Below are 21,022 nucleotides of genomic sequence, written 5' to 3' on the forward strand. Positions count from 1 at the left end.
CAATTGATGGAGAAATTTCCTTTATAGAATTCTAGCCAGTATATGTAGGAAAAAACCCCAGAATATCCCATTTTACATTTTTAATAGATCTTAAAATTATTATATGAAAGAATCTCAATTTCTAATAGTGTCAAAATCTCTCCAGATTACATGCTGGCAGCAAGAGAATCAAAATAATTCTATAACTGAGAGATCTGGGCATGAGCACCATCAATAGTGAGATATTATATGTCACATAATATGATGTAGAGCGAAGTACATGAAGAATATCTACAATGTAGTCTTGACAAAAATGCTTAACCTTAATCCAATCAAGGCTCCAGAACTGATTCGTACTTTATAAGAAAAAGACATAAAAATAAGTTAAATGACACCCTGAGGAAAAAGAAAACTTCAAAAGGCAGGACATTCTATGAAAACTGACCTGGTATCCTCAAGGAGTGAACGTCATGGGGAAAACGGGACTGAAGGTGGTTGTTCTAGACTAAAACAATGTAACATAACCACCAAAAGAAATGCTTGCCTGCATCTTGGCTTAAAGTAACCAGTTGTAAAAATCCATTTTAGAAATAATTGGGAGAAATATGAATATTCAATCAATTAGGGAATTAATTTTTAATTTTATTCTTTATAGTACTGTTTTTGTGTAGAAACAGTAGTCCCCCCTTATCTGAGGGGAACACGTTCCAAGACCCCCACTGGATGCCTAAAACCACAGATAGCACAGAACACTTTTTTATACTGTTTTTATATGTGTACACACATATCCATAATCAAGTTTAATTTATAAATTAGGCACAGTAAGAGACTAACAACTAATAATAAAATAGAACGATTATTAACAATAGACTGTAATAAAAGTTATGTGAAAGTAGTCTCTCTCTCTCTCTGGTAACCAAGAAAGTTACTCAGTGACCCATGGGTGGGCAGCATGGATAAAAGGATGGACAAAAGGATGACTCACATCCTGGGTGGGATGGAGCAGGACGACACAACATGTCGTCATACTACTCAAAAGGTAGAGCAATTCAAAACTTATGAATTGTTTATTTCTGAAATTTTCCATTTAATATTTTTGGACTGTGGTTGATCTCGGTAAACTGAAACCATAAAACATGAAACTGCAATGGGGGGGTACTACTGTAGATGGTAATTTATTACAATTTTATGTTTGTTTTAAATTATTCATAAGAAAAGTTTAAGAAAAAGAAATAGAAGGGAAAAATAAAAATCCTCTAAATTCTTTTTAGAAATGATCTAAAAAATATAGTATTACTAAGAAGTGAATTTGCAGTGCTTTATCTCTAGAGGTCAGTATTGTGTAAGAAAATAAAGACAGCATATCTCAGTAGATAGTACCAGGATAACTTTAGGTACAGACTACTAATTTAATACTTTAAAAAATATATTTCATGTTTCATAAACTCAATATATTCAGTCACAACACTTACATGGACAAAATTATTTCAATCACCTTAAAAAATAGAGTAGGTGCTTACGTAAATATTAATGACTGATGATGAGGTAATAGTTATCAGGTAACATAACAGCTAACACATGTTTACTCCCTGTATATGCTAAAAAAAAAAGTCCACTAGGAAATAAAAAAGGTTTGGTACTTTGCTACAGACTTCAGACGCTATAACTTATTTTTAATAGCTACAAATTTTCACTGAGTGGATATACTACACTTATGCATTACTTCACTAAAATACTGAAGCATCTCTTGCTTCTAAGAATTTTCAACTCAGTGAATTCTAGTTAAATCTGACGAGAATTCTTATCAGCTTTGCTCTAACTGCTGCCAACAACAATAGTATCTAGCTCCCATTTATTATAGTCAATTGCAGTTAAATTCTGGTAAACAAACAATATTTGACAGGTGGTGCTCTGTCAACATCAATATACAGTCTGGACCGGAAAATAACAGTCCAAGAAGAGGGCACAAGCCAAACAAACCTTTGATCCAGGAATAGAAGGTCAACCGACACCTAATTAAGGACTTATTGATTCTTGTGGAATGTTTGCTGACCAGCAAGCAAGCACCTTCTGTTCCAGCACGCCGGACAAGTCAGCCACATCAGGGAAGAACGTAACTTGTCCCTAAGTTAGAGACTTTCAGCTTTTTTATTCTAAGGGAGGTAAGCCTTAGCATCCATATTTTTATGGAATAAAGATTTTTAAAATGAGCATTTTATTACCCCAATTTCCCTGGCTAAAATGAACGGATATAGAAACTAGGGCCCAAAGAATGTGAATCTACTTGCCTATCCAATATCAATTTCCTCCACATTTTCTTTATTATGGTTCTCACTCTCTTTGGAGTAGTAGGCTCTGTTTGTAGCTAAGGGTGCCATGTGATATCTGGCCAAGGAAATGAAGCAGAGGCCTTCAAGTTAATATAAAAAATAGCTGGGAATGATTTTTTGTCTCTCTTCATTTTTCTTTCTTCCTGTCTAGAATAGACCCACGGTAACTGGAAGCACCCATCTTTGTGAGCATGTAAACAAAAAGTCATCTTCTAAGAACAGAAAACAAAACGAGGAGTCAGATGCTAAATGGTACCAAAGCCACCGAACAAACCCTATTCTTTGGCAGTGTTATTAGTGAGAAAAATAAAGCCCTCACTTGTTTAACCACTGTAATCAGATTTACTTCATATGTAGCTAAATGCAATCCTAACTGGTATAGAAGAGGCAATGAGAGACATTGTCAAAAGAATGAGAGGGCATCAAAGACTAAAGCCCCATGCTTACTCAACCTTTATGCGTCCATGTTCTTTTTTATTTAAAAAATGACTATAATTCCTGTTTTATGTTCTTTCTAGAGTTGTTCTGAGGCTGAAGTGAATTTATATAAGTACACTTCATAAACTGAAAATACTGAACCAATGTGAGATATGAAAAAGGAGTGGGTAGCTCTTATAGCAACATTTTGAAATGCATCGTTTTCATGGTAAGAACTGCTAAGCCCTTTTTATGATCAGTAAAAAAAAGACAAAAACCTTTTTCCTTGTCACACAGTTATCTACTGAAAGGTTCAAATGAGATAATGTTAAATATATTGCAAATTATTAAATACCATACAAATATTAGGAACCATGGAATTATAAAAGCAGTGCAATTTACTAATTAGCATAGAATTCCTGGGTTGACTTCTCCACTAATTTAGCTGGATGAGCATAAGGAATGTACTAAATTTCTGAGTCCCATTTTTTTCACCTGTAAGTGGGAATACTGATAGTAATTGTGTCTCTCCCTCCTGAGCTATACTAAGTATAGCAGTATTGCTAAACTATACTCCAATATCTACTTTCCCTATTTCCTAAGTGACAAAATCCCTGAATTTCAGCTTGGATGGCCACTGAAAATAAAGACTACATTTCTTAGCCTCCCTAGTAGATGGGTTCTAGCTGTTTCGATCAATGGAATGTAAGCCGAAGTGACTTATGCAACTTACAGGTCAAACCCTTGGGGCGGTGGGAGTAGAAACCTTATGCCCAGCAACAGCATGAGAGAAACAGAGAGGACCTCAGCTGCTGGGGAGTCCATAACCCGATGCATTCCTATACACTAAGAATCTCTCATCTTCATTAAACAGTCTCTATCCTCTAAACGAAGTTTAGAAAGCTCTGCTTTGTCATGTATTATGAGTACCAACAATAAATTCCTTACTGTATCTAGTGAAGGGGTAAGGGGATTGACTCTAATAATTACTGAGCTGAGACTCTGACAGGATGGTAAGTACTACCATGCTTCCCCGAAAATAACACCGGATCTTGTATTACTTTTTGCTCCAAAAGACGCATTAGGGCTTATGTTCAGGGGATGTCATCCTGAAAAATTATGCTAGGGCTTATTTTCCGGTTAGGTCTTATTTTTGGGGAAACACAGTACAGACAAATGATTTAATAACATTAATTCTTACTCTGACATATTTCTTACCTGTATATTCAGAAAATGGCTTATGTATTACTCCTAGCACAGGTTTACCGTTTACAGCCACACAAACCATAGTAGTGACATACTTTCGAAGATCCTCTGTGAAAAAAAACCAACCAATAAACAAAACACGCGACTGTCAAAGTAACATATATAAATTCAGGATACAATGCAACCCCCCCTCAAGCAACAGAGTCTGGCAATGAGAGCCAGTTTAAGGAAATAGTTGAGTTTTGGTTTTATAAATGAATTAGCTGTGTTATTTTTCTAGCCTACCACTTTATTATCTGCATGTCTTCGGGAAAATTATTTAAATTCAGTTTCCTCATCTGTAAAATATGGACACTAATTAAGCATCCATCTTTAGGTATAAATTTAAATAATTTTTAATTTTAATATTGAATTTAAAAATCAAGTTAAATACTTAGAATAGTTCCTGCACAATGGATGTGCTTACTAAGTACTATCACTATTATATGATCAGGCCAATCTCTGTTTGGGGAAAACTTTTTATAAACAAACTCCTCGATATTCTGTATTCCTATTATCTTAATAGAAAAAATATTGTTTTATACTTTCAGTTGCTATTATAACAGCTAGAATAACACACCTATTGTCTTCGTCCTGTTCTCCAAATAGTTGTTATCTATTGTCTGTTAAGGGACAAGTTCAGTGCTTAGGCATTAGAACACAAAGGTGAAAAAGTAGAAGCCCCATACATTCAGAACTTACCATCTAGAAGCAAGCAAGTTTAACATATATACCAAGAGAACAGAGAAAAGGCAGGCATTAGCTATCTCTAGGTAAGAAACAAGGCATGGGAGAGGGTCCACAGAAATTAAATCTGAGCTAGGACTAGGTAAAAAAGAATGAAAAAAGGGGATGGGGTGGTAATTCTGTTTTGCTACTTACTTGCTCTCTTGGTGTCTAAGGATTAGTTTACTATTTTGAATTTCCATGATAGATTCATATGTAATAAAATTGAAATTTCCACTATCACAGATATTGTATTCTGGCTACATAAAAACAAACACCTCAATAACACATACCTCAATATACAGAGAGTGCCCAAAAATGTATACACATTATAAGAAAGAAAAAAACTGTACTAAAATTATGCTGATGGTAACCACTTTGAATACCTCTTGTAATTGCAGAAGTCAAACGTGACTTGTATTCATCTTTGGATATTGGTACTATATATATTGAGTATTAAAATTTTAATAATGTTTTTTCCTTTCTTAAAATGTGTATACATTTTTTTGGCACCCTCTGTATAAATAAACACTTGAATAAACAGGTGTCAAATAGGAACTATTTTGTTGTGACTGCTAAAAACTTCCCTTTACACAAGAATCAATGACATAACATAGTAAGCCACTATCACTAATAGTATGGCATAAATACAGTGGTTTTTTTTGGGGGGGAAACACTGATAATAACCTATCCTGTGCAAATCGTTCATATGACTCTGCATTAATCCAGCTCTCTGTCTTGAAAGAATCTAATTGGAAAAGATGTTTTAGCTTGGTAAAATACCTTATCACCACATATACAGTGCCTGCCTTAATTCTGGTTCTCTGATGTATAATGGCAATCTAAAGTTTGAGATCAATTTTAATTTAAAAATTACCCGTATATTCCTGTGTAGCATCAAGTGGGTCGATCCAGACAGTAACACTTTCCGCTGGTACCTCTTTTGGGGTGGCTATTTCCTTCAGGATGTCCTCTGGAATTTTACGATCCCATAAGATAACCTCCTGATTGGTTGCATCCACATGTTCCTCCGTATTTATCTGCATTAAAAATAGCTGATAGTTAAAAAATTTGAAGTAAAACAAAATCACTAGCTGAGAAAGCAGAAAAGAAACACTTCAGACAAAAATCACATAAATTGAAAGTAGATAAACCAATTTTTTTTGCTTATTTCAAGGCATTTCACTACAAAATTACACATAAAAGAAATTCCAGAAACATCGTCTTCAAGTACTTTCCAATCTAATGTTCAAGCTTAGCTTATTGTTTAAGAATCCAAATATAGAGAAATATAGAGAAAGCATCAAAGAAACAAGCAGACGACTGTGCTTTCTGACAAGCTTCCTTTCCAGAGTAGATCAGTGTATTAGTATTTATACTGAATGTGATACCATGCCCAGACCCCATACTACAGTGTCAGAGTAATTATAACACTGACTGAACATAAGCAAAAAGTCATTCAGGGTGAAAACCCTACAACTGTCAACAATCTCTGCAAAGTACCCCAAAATATCCCAAATTGTTATAGAAGAGGTTAAAAATAGTAATATTCTTGAAACACCAAGCCACTTAAGTAATAAAACATTTTAGTACAGAGTATAGTAAACATCCAATTCATCCATTCACTTTTTCCTTTATTGATTTAGCAAATGTTTACTGATTGTTTACAATATGCCTGACACAGTGCCACGTCATAATGTAAAGTGGTGATCAATGTGCGACAAAGATCTCTGCCCTTGTGGAGCTTAGATTCTAGTGAAGGAGATAAGCAACCAACAAGATAACTAAACCCTGTGGTATGCTGGAGAGTGGCAAGGAGGAAAAAATAAAGTAGGGAAGAATAGGAAGTATATTATAGGAGCAAAAGGATTATTCTTTAAGATAGGGTGACTAGGATCATTATTCATAATAGCCCCAAAGTGGAATCTACCAAATGTCCATCAACTGATGAATGGATTAACAAAATGTGGTACATCATACAATGGAATATTATTCAGCTATAAAAAGAAATGAAGTACTGATTCATACTATAGCATGGATGAACCAAAAAACATTATGCTAACTGAAAGAAGCAGACACAAGAGACTACACATTGGATGATTCCATTTATATGAAATGTCTAGAACAGGTATGTCTATGGAGACAGTAGATCAGTGGTTTCCTGGGGCAGGGAGTAGAACACATATTAGCAGTAAATGGGCACAGGAATATTAAGGTGATGAAATGTTCTAAAACTGACTAATGACAATGATTGCACAAGTCGCAAATCTATAAAAAAACTACTGAATTGGATATTTGAAATGGGCAAATTATATGATATGTAAAACATATTGCACTAAAGTTGTTTATTTTTAAATGACAGGATAGGTAAGAAAGGCCACACTGAAAAGGTGGTATTACAGTGAAGATCTAAAAAAAGTGAGCCTGGCAGGCATCTAGAGAAAGCACATTCCAGCCCATGGAATAAAGAATGCTAAGGCCTTGAAGTGGGAGTGTGCCTGGTATATTTGGCGCACAGAAAGGAGGCAAGCATGGCTAGAGCAAGTAAGCCAAGAAAGGAGCTGGAGATGAGGTCTGAGAGCCACATGGTAAAGGACCCTGCAGGCACGACAGAGCCAGTTACCCTCCATCATAACCACTGTTACCAATATGCAGAGTCCTAGCCATTGCAGAAAGCTAAAGAAGGGTGGGGGTGTGGGGCAAGGATTGGAAAGGAAGAAGCAAAATCCTAATATTATGCGAATGATGGCTGATTATTGAGAAAATCCAAAAGAACTTGTGGATAAATTACAGAATAATAACAGAATATAGCCAAATTGCTAGATCAATAACTATCAAACAACTGCATTTTTATACACCAGCAACAAATATTGAAAATATTTAACATAAAAAAAAAGGAAACCTAACAACAAAAAATAAGTTACCTAGAAATAAATGTACCCAATATTTGCAAAAATGTTATCAAGAAAATTAAAACTATATTAAAAAACACTAATAACTTTTTAAAAATGGTAAAGATGTCAATTCTCAGTAAACCACAAATTTAACGTTAAGTCTAATTGAAACCCCTACAGATTTTTTTTTTTTTTTTACCCTTTCTTGGAAATAGGACAAGCCATTGCACAGGTGCCATATTTTAGCTCCTCACTACTATGGCTTCATTGAGGTATAACTGACAAATAAAGTTGTTCATTTAAAGTGTACAACATGATGATTTGATATGTGCATATACTGAAATGATTACAATTAATTAATGCATCCATCACCTCACCAATTTACTTTTTTCCTTTGTGGTGAGACACTTGAGATCTACTCTTGAAGCAAATTTCAAGTATATAATACAGTATTATTAACCACAGTCCCCTTGCTGTACATTAGATCCTCAAAACTTAGTTACAATTGAAAGTTTGTACCCTTTGAGGAACATCTCCCCATTTCCCCCACGCCCTAGACTCTGGCAACCACCATTCGACACTCACTGTTTCTATGAGTTCAATTTGTTTTTTTTTAACTTCACACATAAGTGATACCATGCAATATCTGTCTTTCCCTGTTTGGCTTAATTCATTTAACATAATGCCCTCCAGATTCATCCATGTTATCCCAAATGGCAGGATTTTTAAATTTAATACTAAAACTAAAATAGCTAAATAACATTCCTGTGTGTGTGTGTGTGTGTGTGTGTGTGTGTATGTACATCTTCTTTATCTACGTATTCATCTACCAATAGGCACTTACCAACCTGTTGCTTCCATATTTTGGCTATTATGAATATTTCTATATTTCTATAATGAACATGGGAATGCAGATATCTTGAAATACTGATTTTACTTCATTCAGCTCTTTATCCAGAAGTGAGATTGCCAGATCACATGGTAGTTCTATGGTAGAAACTCCAGTTTTCCATAATGGCTATACCAATTTAACAATCCCAACAACAGTATAAAAGGGTTCCCTTTTCTCCATATCCTTGTCAACACTTGTCTACTTGATAACAGCCATCCTAAAAAGTGTGAAGTGATATCTCATTGTGGTTTTGGTTTGTATTTTCCTGTTAGTGATGTTAGTAACATCCTGTTAAAGATGTTAAGCACCTTTTCATGTAACCGATGGCCATTTGTATGTCTTCTTTGGAAAAACATATCTATTCAGGTCCTTTGCCAATTTTTAAACCAGATTATTTATTCTTTTGCTATTTAGTTGAATGAGTTCCTTATGTATTTTAGATATTAACCCTCTACTAAAGACTATATAGTTTGCAAATATTTTCTGCCATTCGATAGGTTGCCTTTTCATTTAGCTGTTCAGCTTTTTAGTTTGATGTTGTCCTACTTGTTTATTTTTGGTTTTGTTTTCTGTGCTTCTGGTGTAATATCCAAAAAAAAAAAAAAAAGTAATTGTTTCGACAAACATCAAAGAACTTTATGGTTTCATCTGTTACATTTAAATTTTTAACGCATTTTGAGTTAATTTCTGTTGAGTGGTAGAAGACAGAGGTCCAGTTTTATTCTTTTGCACATGGTTAACAAGTTTTTCCAGCACTGTTTATTGAAGAGACTATATTTTCCCAATGGTGTGCTCTTGGTGCCTTGTCAGAGATTAGCTGAATGTATGTGTGGATTTATTTCTAAACTCTATATTCGATTCCATTGGTTTGTGTGTATTTTTTTATGCCAGTACAATATTGTTTTGGTTACTTTAGCTTTGTAATATAATTTGAAATCAGAAAGTGTGATGCCTCTGGCTTTGTTCTTCTTGCTTAAGATTGCTTTGGCTACTTGGATCTTTTGTGACTCCATACAAATTTTTAGGAGGGTTTGTTCTATTTCTTTGAAAAAAAAATGCCACTGTAATTTTGATAGGGATTACACTGAATCTGCAGATTGCTTTGGGTAGTATGGACATTTTAACAATATTAATTTTTCCAATCAATGCAATATCCTTGCATTTGTGTCTTCAATTTCTTTCATCAATTTCTTATAATTTTCAGTACACAGGTCTTTCAGTGACTTGATTAAGTTTTATTGTAAGTATTTTATTGTTTTTGCTGTTATTGTATATGGAATTGTTTTCTTCTCTTTCAGATAGTTCATTGATTGTGTACTGAAGCACAACTGATTTTTGTATACTGATTTTGTATCCTGCAACTTTACTGAATCCACTTATTAGTTCTAACAGTACTATCATGGAATCTTTAGGGTTTTCTACATGTAAGATCACGTCATTTGCAAACAGAGATAATTCTACTTCTTCCTTCCCAATTTGGATGCATTTTATTGCTATTATCTACCTAATTGCTCTGGCTAGGTCTTCCACTGGTATCTTCAATAGAATTGGTGAAAATAGGGATCCTTGTCTTGTTCCTCATCTTAAAGGAAAAGCTTTTAGCTTTGCACCACTGAACATTTTAGCTGTGGGCTTGTCATACTTGACCTTTAATGTTACAGTATGTTCTTTCAATACATAATTTGTTGAGGGTTTTTAAAGGATGTTAAATTTTGTCAAATGCCTTTTCTACATCTATTGAGATGACCATATGATTTTTATCTTTCATTTGTCCTTACATCCGAGGGATAAATCCCACTTGATCATGGTGTATGATCCTTTTAAGGTGCTGTTAAACTCAGCTTGCTAGTATTTTGTTGAAGACTTTTGCATATATGTTCATCAGGAATATCGGCCTATAACTTTCTTTTCTTGCAGTGTCCTTGTCTGGCTTTGGTATCAAGGTAATGCTGGCGGCATAAATTAAGTTTGGAAGTGTTCCATCCTCTTCAATTTTTTGGAAGCATTTGAGAAGAACTGGTATTAATTATTCTTTGATAGAATAATGTTTGGTAGAATTTACTCATAAAGCCATTTGGTCCTGGAGTTTTCCTTGTTGGGAGATTTTTAATGATTCAGTACCCTTACTAGTTACAGGCCTATTCAGATACTCTATTTCTTCATGATTCAGTCTCAGAGATAGTACATTTCTAGGAATTTATTTCTTCTCGGTTTCATCCAGCTTGTTGGCACATAATTGTTCATAATAGTGTCTTATGATCCTTTGTATTCTGCAGTATCAGGTGTAATATCTAGGCTTTAATTTTTCAATTTTATATATCTGTTCTTTTTATCCTAGTCTAGCTAAAGGTTTGTCAATTTTATCATTTAAAGAAACCAACTTAGTTGATATTTTCTATTGTCTTTCTAGTCTCTGTTTCATTTATTTCTGCTCTGATCTTTGTTTTTTCCTTCATTCTGCTAATTTTGGTTGTTCATTTTCTAGTCCTTTGAGTTATAAGTTGGGTTTGTTTTTCATTTTTACATCTTTCTTTTTTCTTAATGTAGGCTTAATTTACCACTATGAACTTCCCTTTTAGAACTGCTTTAGCTGCATCCCAGAAGCTTCGCTATATTGCACTTCTATTTTTGTTCATTTCAAGATATTTTTTTCATTTCCCTTTGACCTATTAGTTGTTCAGTGGTATGTGGTATAATTTTTACATATTTGGAATTTTCTAGCTTTCTTCCTGTTACTGACTTCTAGTTTTACACCATTGTGAGCAGAAAAGTGCTTTATATAATTGCAACCTTCCTCAATTTGTTAAGACTTGTTTTCTGTCCTAACATATGATCTATCTTGGAGAATGCTTTGTGTGTTCTTTGCACACAAAGAATGTATATTCTACTGCTGCTGGGTGGAATGGTCTGTATATGTCTATTAGATCTTGATGCTTTCAAAATTCTGTCTTGGATTTTTGAGTTTTAATATAATGTGTCTCAATAAAATCCTCTTTAAGTTGAATCTGTCTGTGGACCTATGAGCTTCATGAACCTGGATGTCCATATCTCTCCACAGATTTGGGGAGTTTTCAGCACTTATTCCTTTGAATAAACTAGCTGCTCTTTTCTCTCTCTTCTCCTTCTGGGATTCCCAAAATGTGAATAGTTTCAATTGGTGGTCCCCTATACTTCATACAGGCTTTCTTCATTCATTTAGTTCTTTTTGTTCTCCTTTGACTGAATAATTTCAAATTATCTGTTTTTGAGTTCACAGATTCTTTCTTCTGCTTGATAATGTGTTCTGCTGATTCTCTGCATTACATTTTAAATTTTATTCACTGTATTCTTAAGTCCTAAAATTTCTATCTTTTTAATGATTTCTATCTCTCTGCAGAACCTCTCATTTTGTTTATGCATTGTTTTCCTGATTTCTTTGAGTTGTCTATCTGTGTTCTCACAGCTCATTGAACGTCTTTAAAACAATTATTTTGAATTCTTTGTCAGGCAATTTGTAGATCTCTATCTGTTTCAGGTTGGTTACTGGGAAATCATCATGTTCCTTTGGTGGTGTCCTGTTTCCTTGATTTTTCTGTTTTCCTTGAAGTCTTGCATTGCTGTCTTCGCATCTGAAGAAGCAGTCACCTCCTCCAGTCTTTGTTGAGTGACTCTGGGAGAGAACTACCTTCACCAGGTAGTCTGACTAGGGACTTCGAAGCTTTCTCAGACTTTTTATTTGGATGTGCTTTCCCCACACTTCTCAGTTCCTCTTGGAGGATGACTGTAGGCCTTATCTTAATCCCACAAAAAGGCCAGGAGCTGAGAGCCTCTCATTTGTGTTCTCTAGGGTGGTGCCCTGAAATGCTTAAGTTTGTGAACCTTTTCCCAATTCTTCAGAGTCATGCTGGCTTTCTACATTTGGTCACTAGCTATCTGCAAAAGCTTGCTCTCATGGTCTGCAGGAGCAAGTGCCAAACTCAAGCCAAAGAAGGTAGGTGGGGTGGTTATGGGTGAGATGTGTGGAGTATTAGTGAAGCCCATGAGCCATTTGGATTCCTGCAGGCAAGGAGTCTCCAGTGGCTTGTGAGTAGGCTTTCTGGAGTCTGCAAAACTGTTAGTAACGTTCCTTTGATGAGTTCTGAGCCCTGGTTGCTGTGCTCCCATAGCCCCTCTGAACCCTTCAGCCTTGCAGATCACCTCAGTAATCTAGGTGAGGTGAGAAAGTGGGCCTCTGAGCCCACTTTCCACCAGCTGTCCTGCACAGCTGGGGAAGCCAGGTGCTTATTCACATGCTCCTGTGGGTTAAACTGTAGGCTGAGGAGGGTCCCTCCTTGCTGTGCTGCCTTGAGGAAGGGGTGATGCAAGCAAGGTAAAAATGTTGGTCTTACTCTCTTCAATGCCTCTATTCTTGGATTTTTTTGCTCCAGTAGTGTGCTGGAGCTTCTCCACTGGACTCCCAGACTCTCACAGAGGTACTCTTGTTCATGGGTAATGGCCAAAATCTATGTTCTGTGAGGGAGTGACAGTAGAGAACTCATCTTCTGCCATCTTGCAGACGTCAGTGTAAAGTATTTTGGCTTTAGAGTTTACACTCTTAATGACAATGCTAGGCTACCACAGATGAATGAATTTAAGATTAACACCATGCAAAAATCACAAAATAAACTTAAAACAAAAATAAATCCCAGAAAATAAAGCATACTCTCTGTGTCTCAGTCACTCCAGTTTACAAAAATGCATTGCAAAGTCTGTGTGGCAACTACTGCATCTCATGATTAAGATTTCTGACTCGAGTTCAAGTCAGCTTCTCCATATCCTTTCAACTGAGTATGAACTAAAAATTGTGGAACTACATTTGAAAAGATCCTCTCTGAAAGTCAGGTAAGGGAGAAAAAACTGAGAACAAGATCATCAGCACAATTAGCTGATTTGCTTTTGTACAACTATTTATAACCTGCTACTACACCATTACACACCAACAAATTTAATAAATCCACTATCCACAATTGTAAATGGGCTTACAAACAGCTGCTAAGGTCAAAACAGTAAGTCTTCCTCACTTCTATCCCACATTCCACATTTAATCAGGCAGTAAGTCCTAGAAATTCTACCTCCCAATTCTAAATACATGTCACTACGTATACTAAGAACCTGGTTGAAATTGCCATATACCCCTCACCTGGATTCCTAAAATAGCCTTTTATTGTCTTGCTTCTTATAGTGCATTCTCTGATTTATTCACTCATTCAACAACTATTTAATGACTACATATTATAAACTGTTTGGGGTACTGGGATACAATAATGAAAAAAAAACACAGACAAAAATCACTGCTTTTATGGAGCTTCTCTCAACTCAGCAACCTGCCTCTTCCAAAATCAAACTGTGTCACTCCGTGCTTAAAACCTTCCAACAATTTCTCATTACACAGAGATAAAATCCAGACTGCTTACCATCATCTACAGGGCAAGGCTTAGATGATCCGGCCCCAGTAAACTTTCTCTATTGGCACTTACTGGTACAGACTTACTGTCTTCTGGTCCCTTGGCCTCAGGACCTTTGTACCTGTACTTGTACTCTTCTGCTCATATACCCTTTCCTCAAATCTCTGCATGATAGTCTGCTTTTTATCATTTAGCTCTCAGCTCAGATGATAGTTCCTCAAAGTGGCTTTCCCTGGCTACCATGGCCAAAGCAGGATCCCCCCCGTCACTCTTTCCATATGATCTTATTGTTTCTTCTTCAAAGGATGAAATCAACTCATTTGTTTACATGTAAACTATCTATCTTAACCTACTAGAACAGGGGTGTCCAAACTGCGGCCTGCAGACCAACTGTGGCCTGCAATCCATTGTTAATTGGCCCGCTGCAAATTCCAAAAATATATTTAGTTTACTTAAATAAACCAGATGAGGCAATACGTACTTCACCTTGAGTGAGTGGCCCGGCTGTTAGTGTATTTTACCGCATATGGCCCCTGGTAAAAAACGGTGAAAAAAGTTTGGACACCCCTGTACTAGAACATAAGTTCTGTGAATTCAAAGACAGTTTTCTTCATTACTGTAGCCTCATTCCCACTGCCTAAACCAATGCCTTAACAATAGATGATAAATAAATACTTCTTGACTGACAACATTATTCTCCACTAATATAGTTTCATTTCTTCTCCACAATCCTTTTCCACTCAATCTACTCTCCCTTCCGCACTGCTACTGCCTATCTGTCCCACTTCTCAACAGGGAATTGAAGAATAAGAAATCAATACCCCAAAATACAATTAATGCTATTCACACGACAGTTTAGTTACTTTGGAGTCAAAGAGGCTTTTGGTTAATGTCTTAAGAAGGTACCATTTACTACACTTCTCCATAAATCATTAAATCCTAATAAATTTTTGGGTATAATGCCTCACACTGTGCCTATAACACAGCAGTTATTCAATAACTATTTCTAAATGGATAAACATTGCTCTACCTGTCTTATTCTCCTTCTACCTTTTCAGAAGCCTTTCACTATCAACTATCTCTCAAATATGTCTCTATAAATAATTAAACATGCTCTAGTGTCTCACATCTTAAAAACACACCAAAAACAAACAACGCCACCCCATAGAACCTTCTCATAGTCTCATATAACACCCAAGCCAAGTTCCTCAGAGCCCAATTTTTTGAAAGATCTGTCTTTACTCACTGCCTCCATTTCTTTACCTCCCATCTTTTTCAATTTTGCTTTGTTTCCAGTAAGCAAGCACTCACAAAGTTTACCGATGATTTACATACAGAACCATTAATAAGAGTATGTGTTCTATCACAGGAATTCCAGCATCTTGATTTATTGGGTATGTGACTTACCTAGGCTAGTCACTTAATCTTTCTGAGCTGCAGTTACTCATTACTAAAAAGTGGATGATATATTTCTGTAGAGAGTTCTTTGGATGAATCAATAAAATAGAAAAGGTAAAAATAAACAGTACAGTGCTTAATACACAGTAAGTACTTAATAAAAGTTGGCTGCTACTGTTCTTATTAAATGGTATTTTCAGTCTGTTATCCTTGGCCCTAGGCCCTCACCTTACCCTTTCACACAATATTTTTTCATTAAGCAATCCTGTCCACAACTGGTTTCAATTAATATCACAATACTCACTGATGGCTTACAAACTTGTATCTCTAATTCAGATGTCTCTTCAGTTTCAGAGCCATATATTAAACTACCTCCTTAACATGTCTCCTTGAACATATCAAAAGCATCTCCAAGTTTAAGATGGCACTCATAATCTTCCTCCTTGTACTTGTCACCCCCCACTACACTTCACCACCAGCAAAACACCAAGTGTTTTGCTCCAGAAACAGAGGAGTCATTTTTGACACATCCCTTGAAATTCTCATATCCTTCCACATCTATCTTCTCCACAACCGTAACTCCAATTCAAAATGTATCATCTCTCACTTGAAAAAGTCTCCTAACTGGTCTACCCCCTCTAAACTATTCTCTAAGCATCTACCCTGAGCCCTTCCAATCATTCTTAACATTGTAGTTAACAGTATCTCCTATAGTTATACCTCCTATACTACCTTACATACAGAATTAGACAGACCTGAAATGATTCTCAGACCATTAAATGAATCTCTGTAAGTCAAAAATTTTCTAGCTGTGTAACCTTTGGCAAATTATTTAGCTTCTCCAAACCTCAATTTCTTTACCTGCAAAATGGAGGCAATAGTACTTAACCTCCTATACTTTTGTCAAGAGTAAATTAATAGTGGCAATAGAAGCTTAATTCAATGCTTGCCATTTGTCACAGTCTAAATAAATGTTAGCTAGTAAAACAAGTTACATATAACTTTCCCATTGCCTGAGTCCTGGTCCTCATCTCTCACATAGCCTATTTTAACACTCTCCTAACTGGTCTCACCCGCCTCTAAATGCCCAAAACCCAAAGTATGGCATATTGTAGGCTTTAAGAAAAGTCAGGAAAATCTGGTCTTCGTTTAGTACTCTAGGGTTAAGCCAAAGATCAGGTACAAACTTCTCTGGCATATAATATAGCTCCTGCCTACCTTACTAACTTCTTCCACATTAATTCTCGCCTGTGCTTCTGATTCAGATTCATCAGGCTACTTGAAGTTACCACAGTACCATCTCTATTGGCTCTGCCCCTTTGAACTTGTTTTTTCCCCTGTCTGCAACACTTATGGCTGCACTAATTACCACATTACTATTTATCTCAACTTTATAGGAGAGGAAACTGTAACTCAAAGAAGTTAAAAGACTGGCCAGGATCATGTAGGCTGCAGACTGGAAAAGATGTCAAGGCAAATGTTCTCTGCACTATATTAGAACTTCTCAAATTTTTCCAGTGAGTACTTCTATTGAAAGAATTTAACTCCCATCCTTACGGTCAAGGAAGACAGAAACCCGAGCTGCTCCTACCAGCATGGAGTACCATGCTTTATCTTCAAATAAATCATTGTCAAAACTTTGAACAAGTCAAGTAGAGGACAGGAGCCCCTCAAATAGAGAATTCCCTTTACTTTAAATCAAAGCTATAAGTCTAAGCTTGTCTGTTCTGTGTTTGTCTGCAAATCTACTCCAAGAAACTACCTTCAGCCTTCATTTTCATCATTATCCACGGGATATAATGAGACACAGAGTCATACAAATGGCTGCAGTTACACAGTGAAATCAAGTACTGCCAATGTGTTTAGGAAAAGAACTGCTGCCCTGAGGATTCTCACAAGATCCCTAACATGAGAAAGGTTGAAAACAAAAGGAAATCCAGGAATCCTAGGCCAAACTTGAGTTTTCTTAGGACAATACTCACTTCTCTAGTGTAGAGCTTCTCAACTTGGGCACAAATTGAAAAATTAGGCCAGATAATTCAGTGTTATGGGGGGCTGTCCTAAGCATTGTAGGTTGTTTACCCTCTACCTACCAGATGTCAAAAGGATGCCACCTCCAGTTGTGAAAAGCAGCAGACATTGCCAAATGTCCCTTGGGGGAAAAATGCCCCCAGATGAGTACTCTACAGTGACACCTGGTATACCCTAAATTTTACTAAGGGATGAACATTAGATAGGAGAGTTCAAGCATCTTACTCTAGATAGGAAAGTCGTGGGAGAAGAGACCAGCTCCCTTTGCACAGGGCACCAGGATAAAAGAAAAATGTCTCTGTGGTTTCTCAATACTAATTTTCCATAAGGAAGTAAACTGAATGGGATTTAAGTTCCTTACCATTTCAGGTGAGGCTTCAAAAACAACCAGACATTTAAGGCTGTACTTCTTGGGTGTTGGGGGAGGGGAGAGAAGAAAGCAAAGAATGTAGGGTTGTCTCTGCTTAGATGGCTACAACGTTTGGCCTCTAGTCTAACAACACAGTGACAAAAGGAGATAGCTCAACATGACACCATCCTATTTTACCATTGTATAAATGAATATAACCCACTCTATTCCACCAATCACCATCCAACATGAACCCTAAAGATGTACGCGCAAACATTCAGTCACAAGGGAAAAAAAATCTATTTTATACAAAGGCAGAGATTTCAACATCTGCAATTTCAAAATCTTAGCTTTTGTGTTTAATAAAATGCAGCTCACTATCCTTGGCAGCTATTCATTCCTTTAGTGTTTGCTAATAAGTGAGAAAGCAAACTCAGAATCCTGTGGAATTTACCCAAGGCATAAAGTTTGGCAGGGATGGGGTGGGATGGAGTTTGCATGTGAACATACATGCAACACAGATACATGTTTCCAATATTTGAGAGTATTTTTGTCTCTACTCTAAAAAAAAAGAATTCAACTCTGTTTACTGTATTTCACTACTATTGCTTTTAAGTTTCTACATTTTTATGTTTCCCCCAGGAAACCAAACATAAATTTTGTTTTAATAAGTCTCCTAAAAATCTAGCTAAAAAAAAAAGAGTTAGATAGTTGATATAAACTGTGTAGTAAATTGTCCTGAGCCTCAGATTTCCTATCTCTAAAGTGGGATAAACAAAATTTACTTCTTAAAGTTGATGTGAGGATCAAATGAAGTTTTGTGTCGCCAGTATCCGGACACCTAGAATACACTTAATAAATTGTTACTATTACTACTGTTATAACTATTATACATCAACTTCTCTGAAACTCCTGTTATCTTCCACAAACTCTAAAGAAGAACATTGTATTTTGCAGAAGAGAAAAATATATTTTATAAGCACGTCCCACATCTAGATGCCAACATGTATAAGTATTATCTGTGATAACGACAGCGTGGGGCAAAAGAAAAAGTGAAAATGTGAGTTTTGTTTGACAATTCTTGTGTCAATTATATCTGGTATTCAGCAACTCATATTATGAAAGTCAATGTTCCTTCCTGCTGCAAAAAAATTATTTTCAAAGGAAAGGAAAACAGAGTAAGAAAAAAAGACAGACGGAAAAAAAGAGAAAGAAAATCACAGCAATAACATGACAGACTAGAGGGAGGATCACACAAGACATATACTTAATTCTACAAAACAATCCTCTCCTAACTCTTTCAAGTACAGTAAAAGGTTTGACCTTTCAAAGAAGCCAGGGTAGATTTCACTGTTTATCTAATTAAATTCCACTAGAAACAATTTTTCTTCCCAGTAGCCAAAACCTACTGTTAGGTAAAGATATGCATATATAAAGTACTGTTACACCATGCAGACCTCTTCCTCTGGAATTTGTAATACGTTTTAAAAAGCTTTATTCATTCAATAGCAGTTCCACTGAAATGAAGTATTAACAGCAAATACAAAATGTCTGGATTCCCCTAAGAAAATATCAATTCCTTACCAGAAACCTACCGAAAGAAAAGGCAAACGCTCTTAAATTTTTTCTGGAGTAAATAAGAGATAGGCGGTTGAAAGGAAGTTGCTGGAAAATACATTTTCAGCAACTTCCTTTCCTTAAAGGGCCCTCAAAATATATGCCATTAAGAGGGTCCTGGTAACACTACAGCTAAAGTAAATCATGAGCACACCCCCACAAACGCCTTGCATACAGCAAACAGCACCACAGCAACAGTTCCCCAGTTCTTGGCCTTCAGTTGGCTCCTAGCAGGTCGGTCAGAAAACCGGTATTCTAGTCACGATTCTTCCAGTAATTAAATCAAGGAAGGCTAGAGGGCCTTGTGGGTTCTAGCCCAACTCTTTCATTTTACAGGAAAGCCCGAGGCAGGGAGCGGTTAACTTTCTCAGCCTTTCGACATGAAAGCCCACCCAGAACCCTGAGCTCCTGATCCCGGGTCTAAAGTGGCACAGACACCTGGGAAGGGGACAGAGGGGCCTGGGCACTGCCTGCAATTTCATCCAGCTCTTCCGCGAACTGTTTGTATGACCTTGAGCACCTCAAGTTCTGCGTCTCAACCTCCATCCACATCTGTGAAATGGGAGCCAAAGCCCCACAACCTGAGGCTGTTGGGAGGAGTCTGCGTGCCGGGACACGTTCCAAGGCTCCCCGGCTCCCAGGCCGAACTCGCCGCCCGTCCGCTCCCGCCGCTCGCGGCACCCACCTGCACATTGGGGAAGGCGGTCTTGAGCAGGTAGAACATCTTGCGGTTGGACAGCACGTCCCCACTGGTCATCTTGTCGTCGGCTCCCTCGCGCGTCTTCCCCTTGGATTTCTCGTGGAGGACGTTGCTCTCGCGGACACGCCTCACCTCGTCGCCACCGCGGACGGCGGCCAGCACCGACACAGCCAGCATCTCGCGCAGGTCCACGGTGCCGCCGTCCGCCGCGGCCACCGGCCCCGCCGCGCCGCCGCCGGGCTCGCCGCCCAGGCCGAAGAGGCTGAAGCGGCCGGCCAGAAAGCCTGAGTAAAGGTGGTAGAGCACGCCGAGCCCCAGCAAACAAAACACGGCCACCCCCAGCGGGGACAGGCGGATGCCCATGGGGGCCATGACGCCGGAGGCCGGGTGCTCGGGGCAACGGCCCTCACAGGCCTCCGGGCGCCCACCGCCGCCGCGCTCCCAGGCCAGGCGCCGCGAGTACTACACCGGCGCCCGCTCCCCGGCGCCCGCGCGCCCCATCGCTCCTTCCTGGGAAAGGCGGAGCCGCGCCGCCAAGGACACAGTCGTCCTCCGCGTGCCCAACTCCCCGGGGCCGCGGGGCCCCAGCTCCTCAGCTGGCCAACGAGCTTCACGTCCACGTTAGCCAACCGCCGGGAGGTGAAAGGGTAGCGTGGGTGTGTATCCGGGTTACGCAAGGGGCGGGGCGAGGGGCGGGGCGAGAGGGGCTCCTCCCTCGGGGCGGGACGATGATGGGGCGGGGCGGCCGGCCAAGTGCTCCGGGAGGTACTGGACTGCGCTGTCTCCTTTTGTTGGGGTCCCGCAGTATTTCGGTTTTCACATCACTCCTGGATGTGGCGAAGCTACTTTCTACGCAGGGACGGATACTGAGTGCCTTGTGAAAATTAAATCTCCCTTTTAACACCGGTATATGGCTGAAATAAAGCCATAATGACAGTCCTGACTTCCCATCACTCAGATTATTGAGGAACCAAGGAAAATACAAGTCATTTTAATAGAGATCTGTATGCGTTTTTCTTCA

General features: G+C 37.9%; 1 protein-coding gene across 1 annotated transcript in view; it reads right to left on the minus strand.

Moving 5' to 3' along the window:
- The window catches only part of BPNT2 (3'(2'), 5'-bisphosphate nucleotidase 2), a 30,372-nt gene extending 9,730 nt beyond the window's left edge, over nt 1–20,642 (minus strand). The window contains exons 1-3 of the mRNA XM_081071113.1: nt 19,987–20,642; nt 5,575–5,737; nt 3,945–4,040 (exon numbers count right to left, since the gene is read on the minus strand). Of these exons, the coding sequence (XP_080927239.1) occupies nt 3,945–4,040; nt 5,575–5,737; nt 19,987–20,373 (646 nt within the window). The 5' untranslated portion in view covers nt 20,374–20,642. The remainder of the gene's footprint in view (nt 1–3,944; nt 4,041–5,574; nt 5,738–19,986) is intronic.
- Between the last annotated feature and the right edge of the window lie 380 nt (nt 20,643–21,022).

Source organism: Rhinolophus hipposideros, assembly GCF_964194185.1.
Source record: "Rhinolophus hipposideros genome assembly, chromosome: 13".
In the NCBI taxonomy this organism is placed as follows: Eukaryota; Metazoa; Chordata; class Mammalia; order Chiroptera; family Rhinolophidae; genus Rhinolophus; species Rhinolophus hipposideros.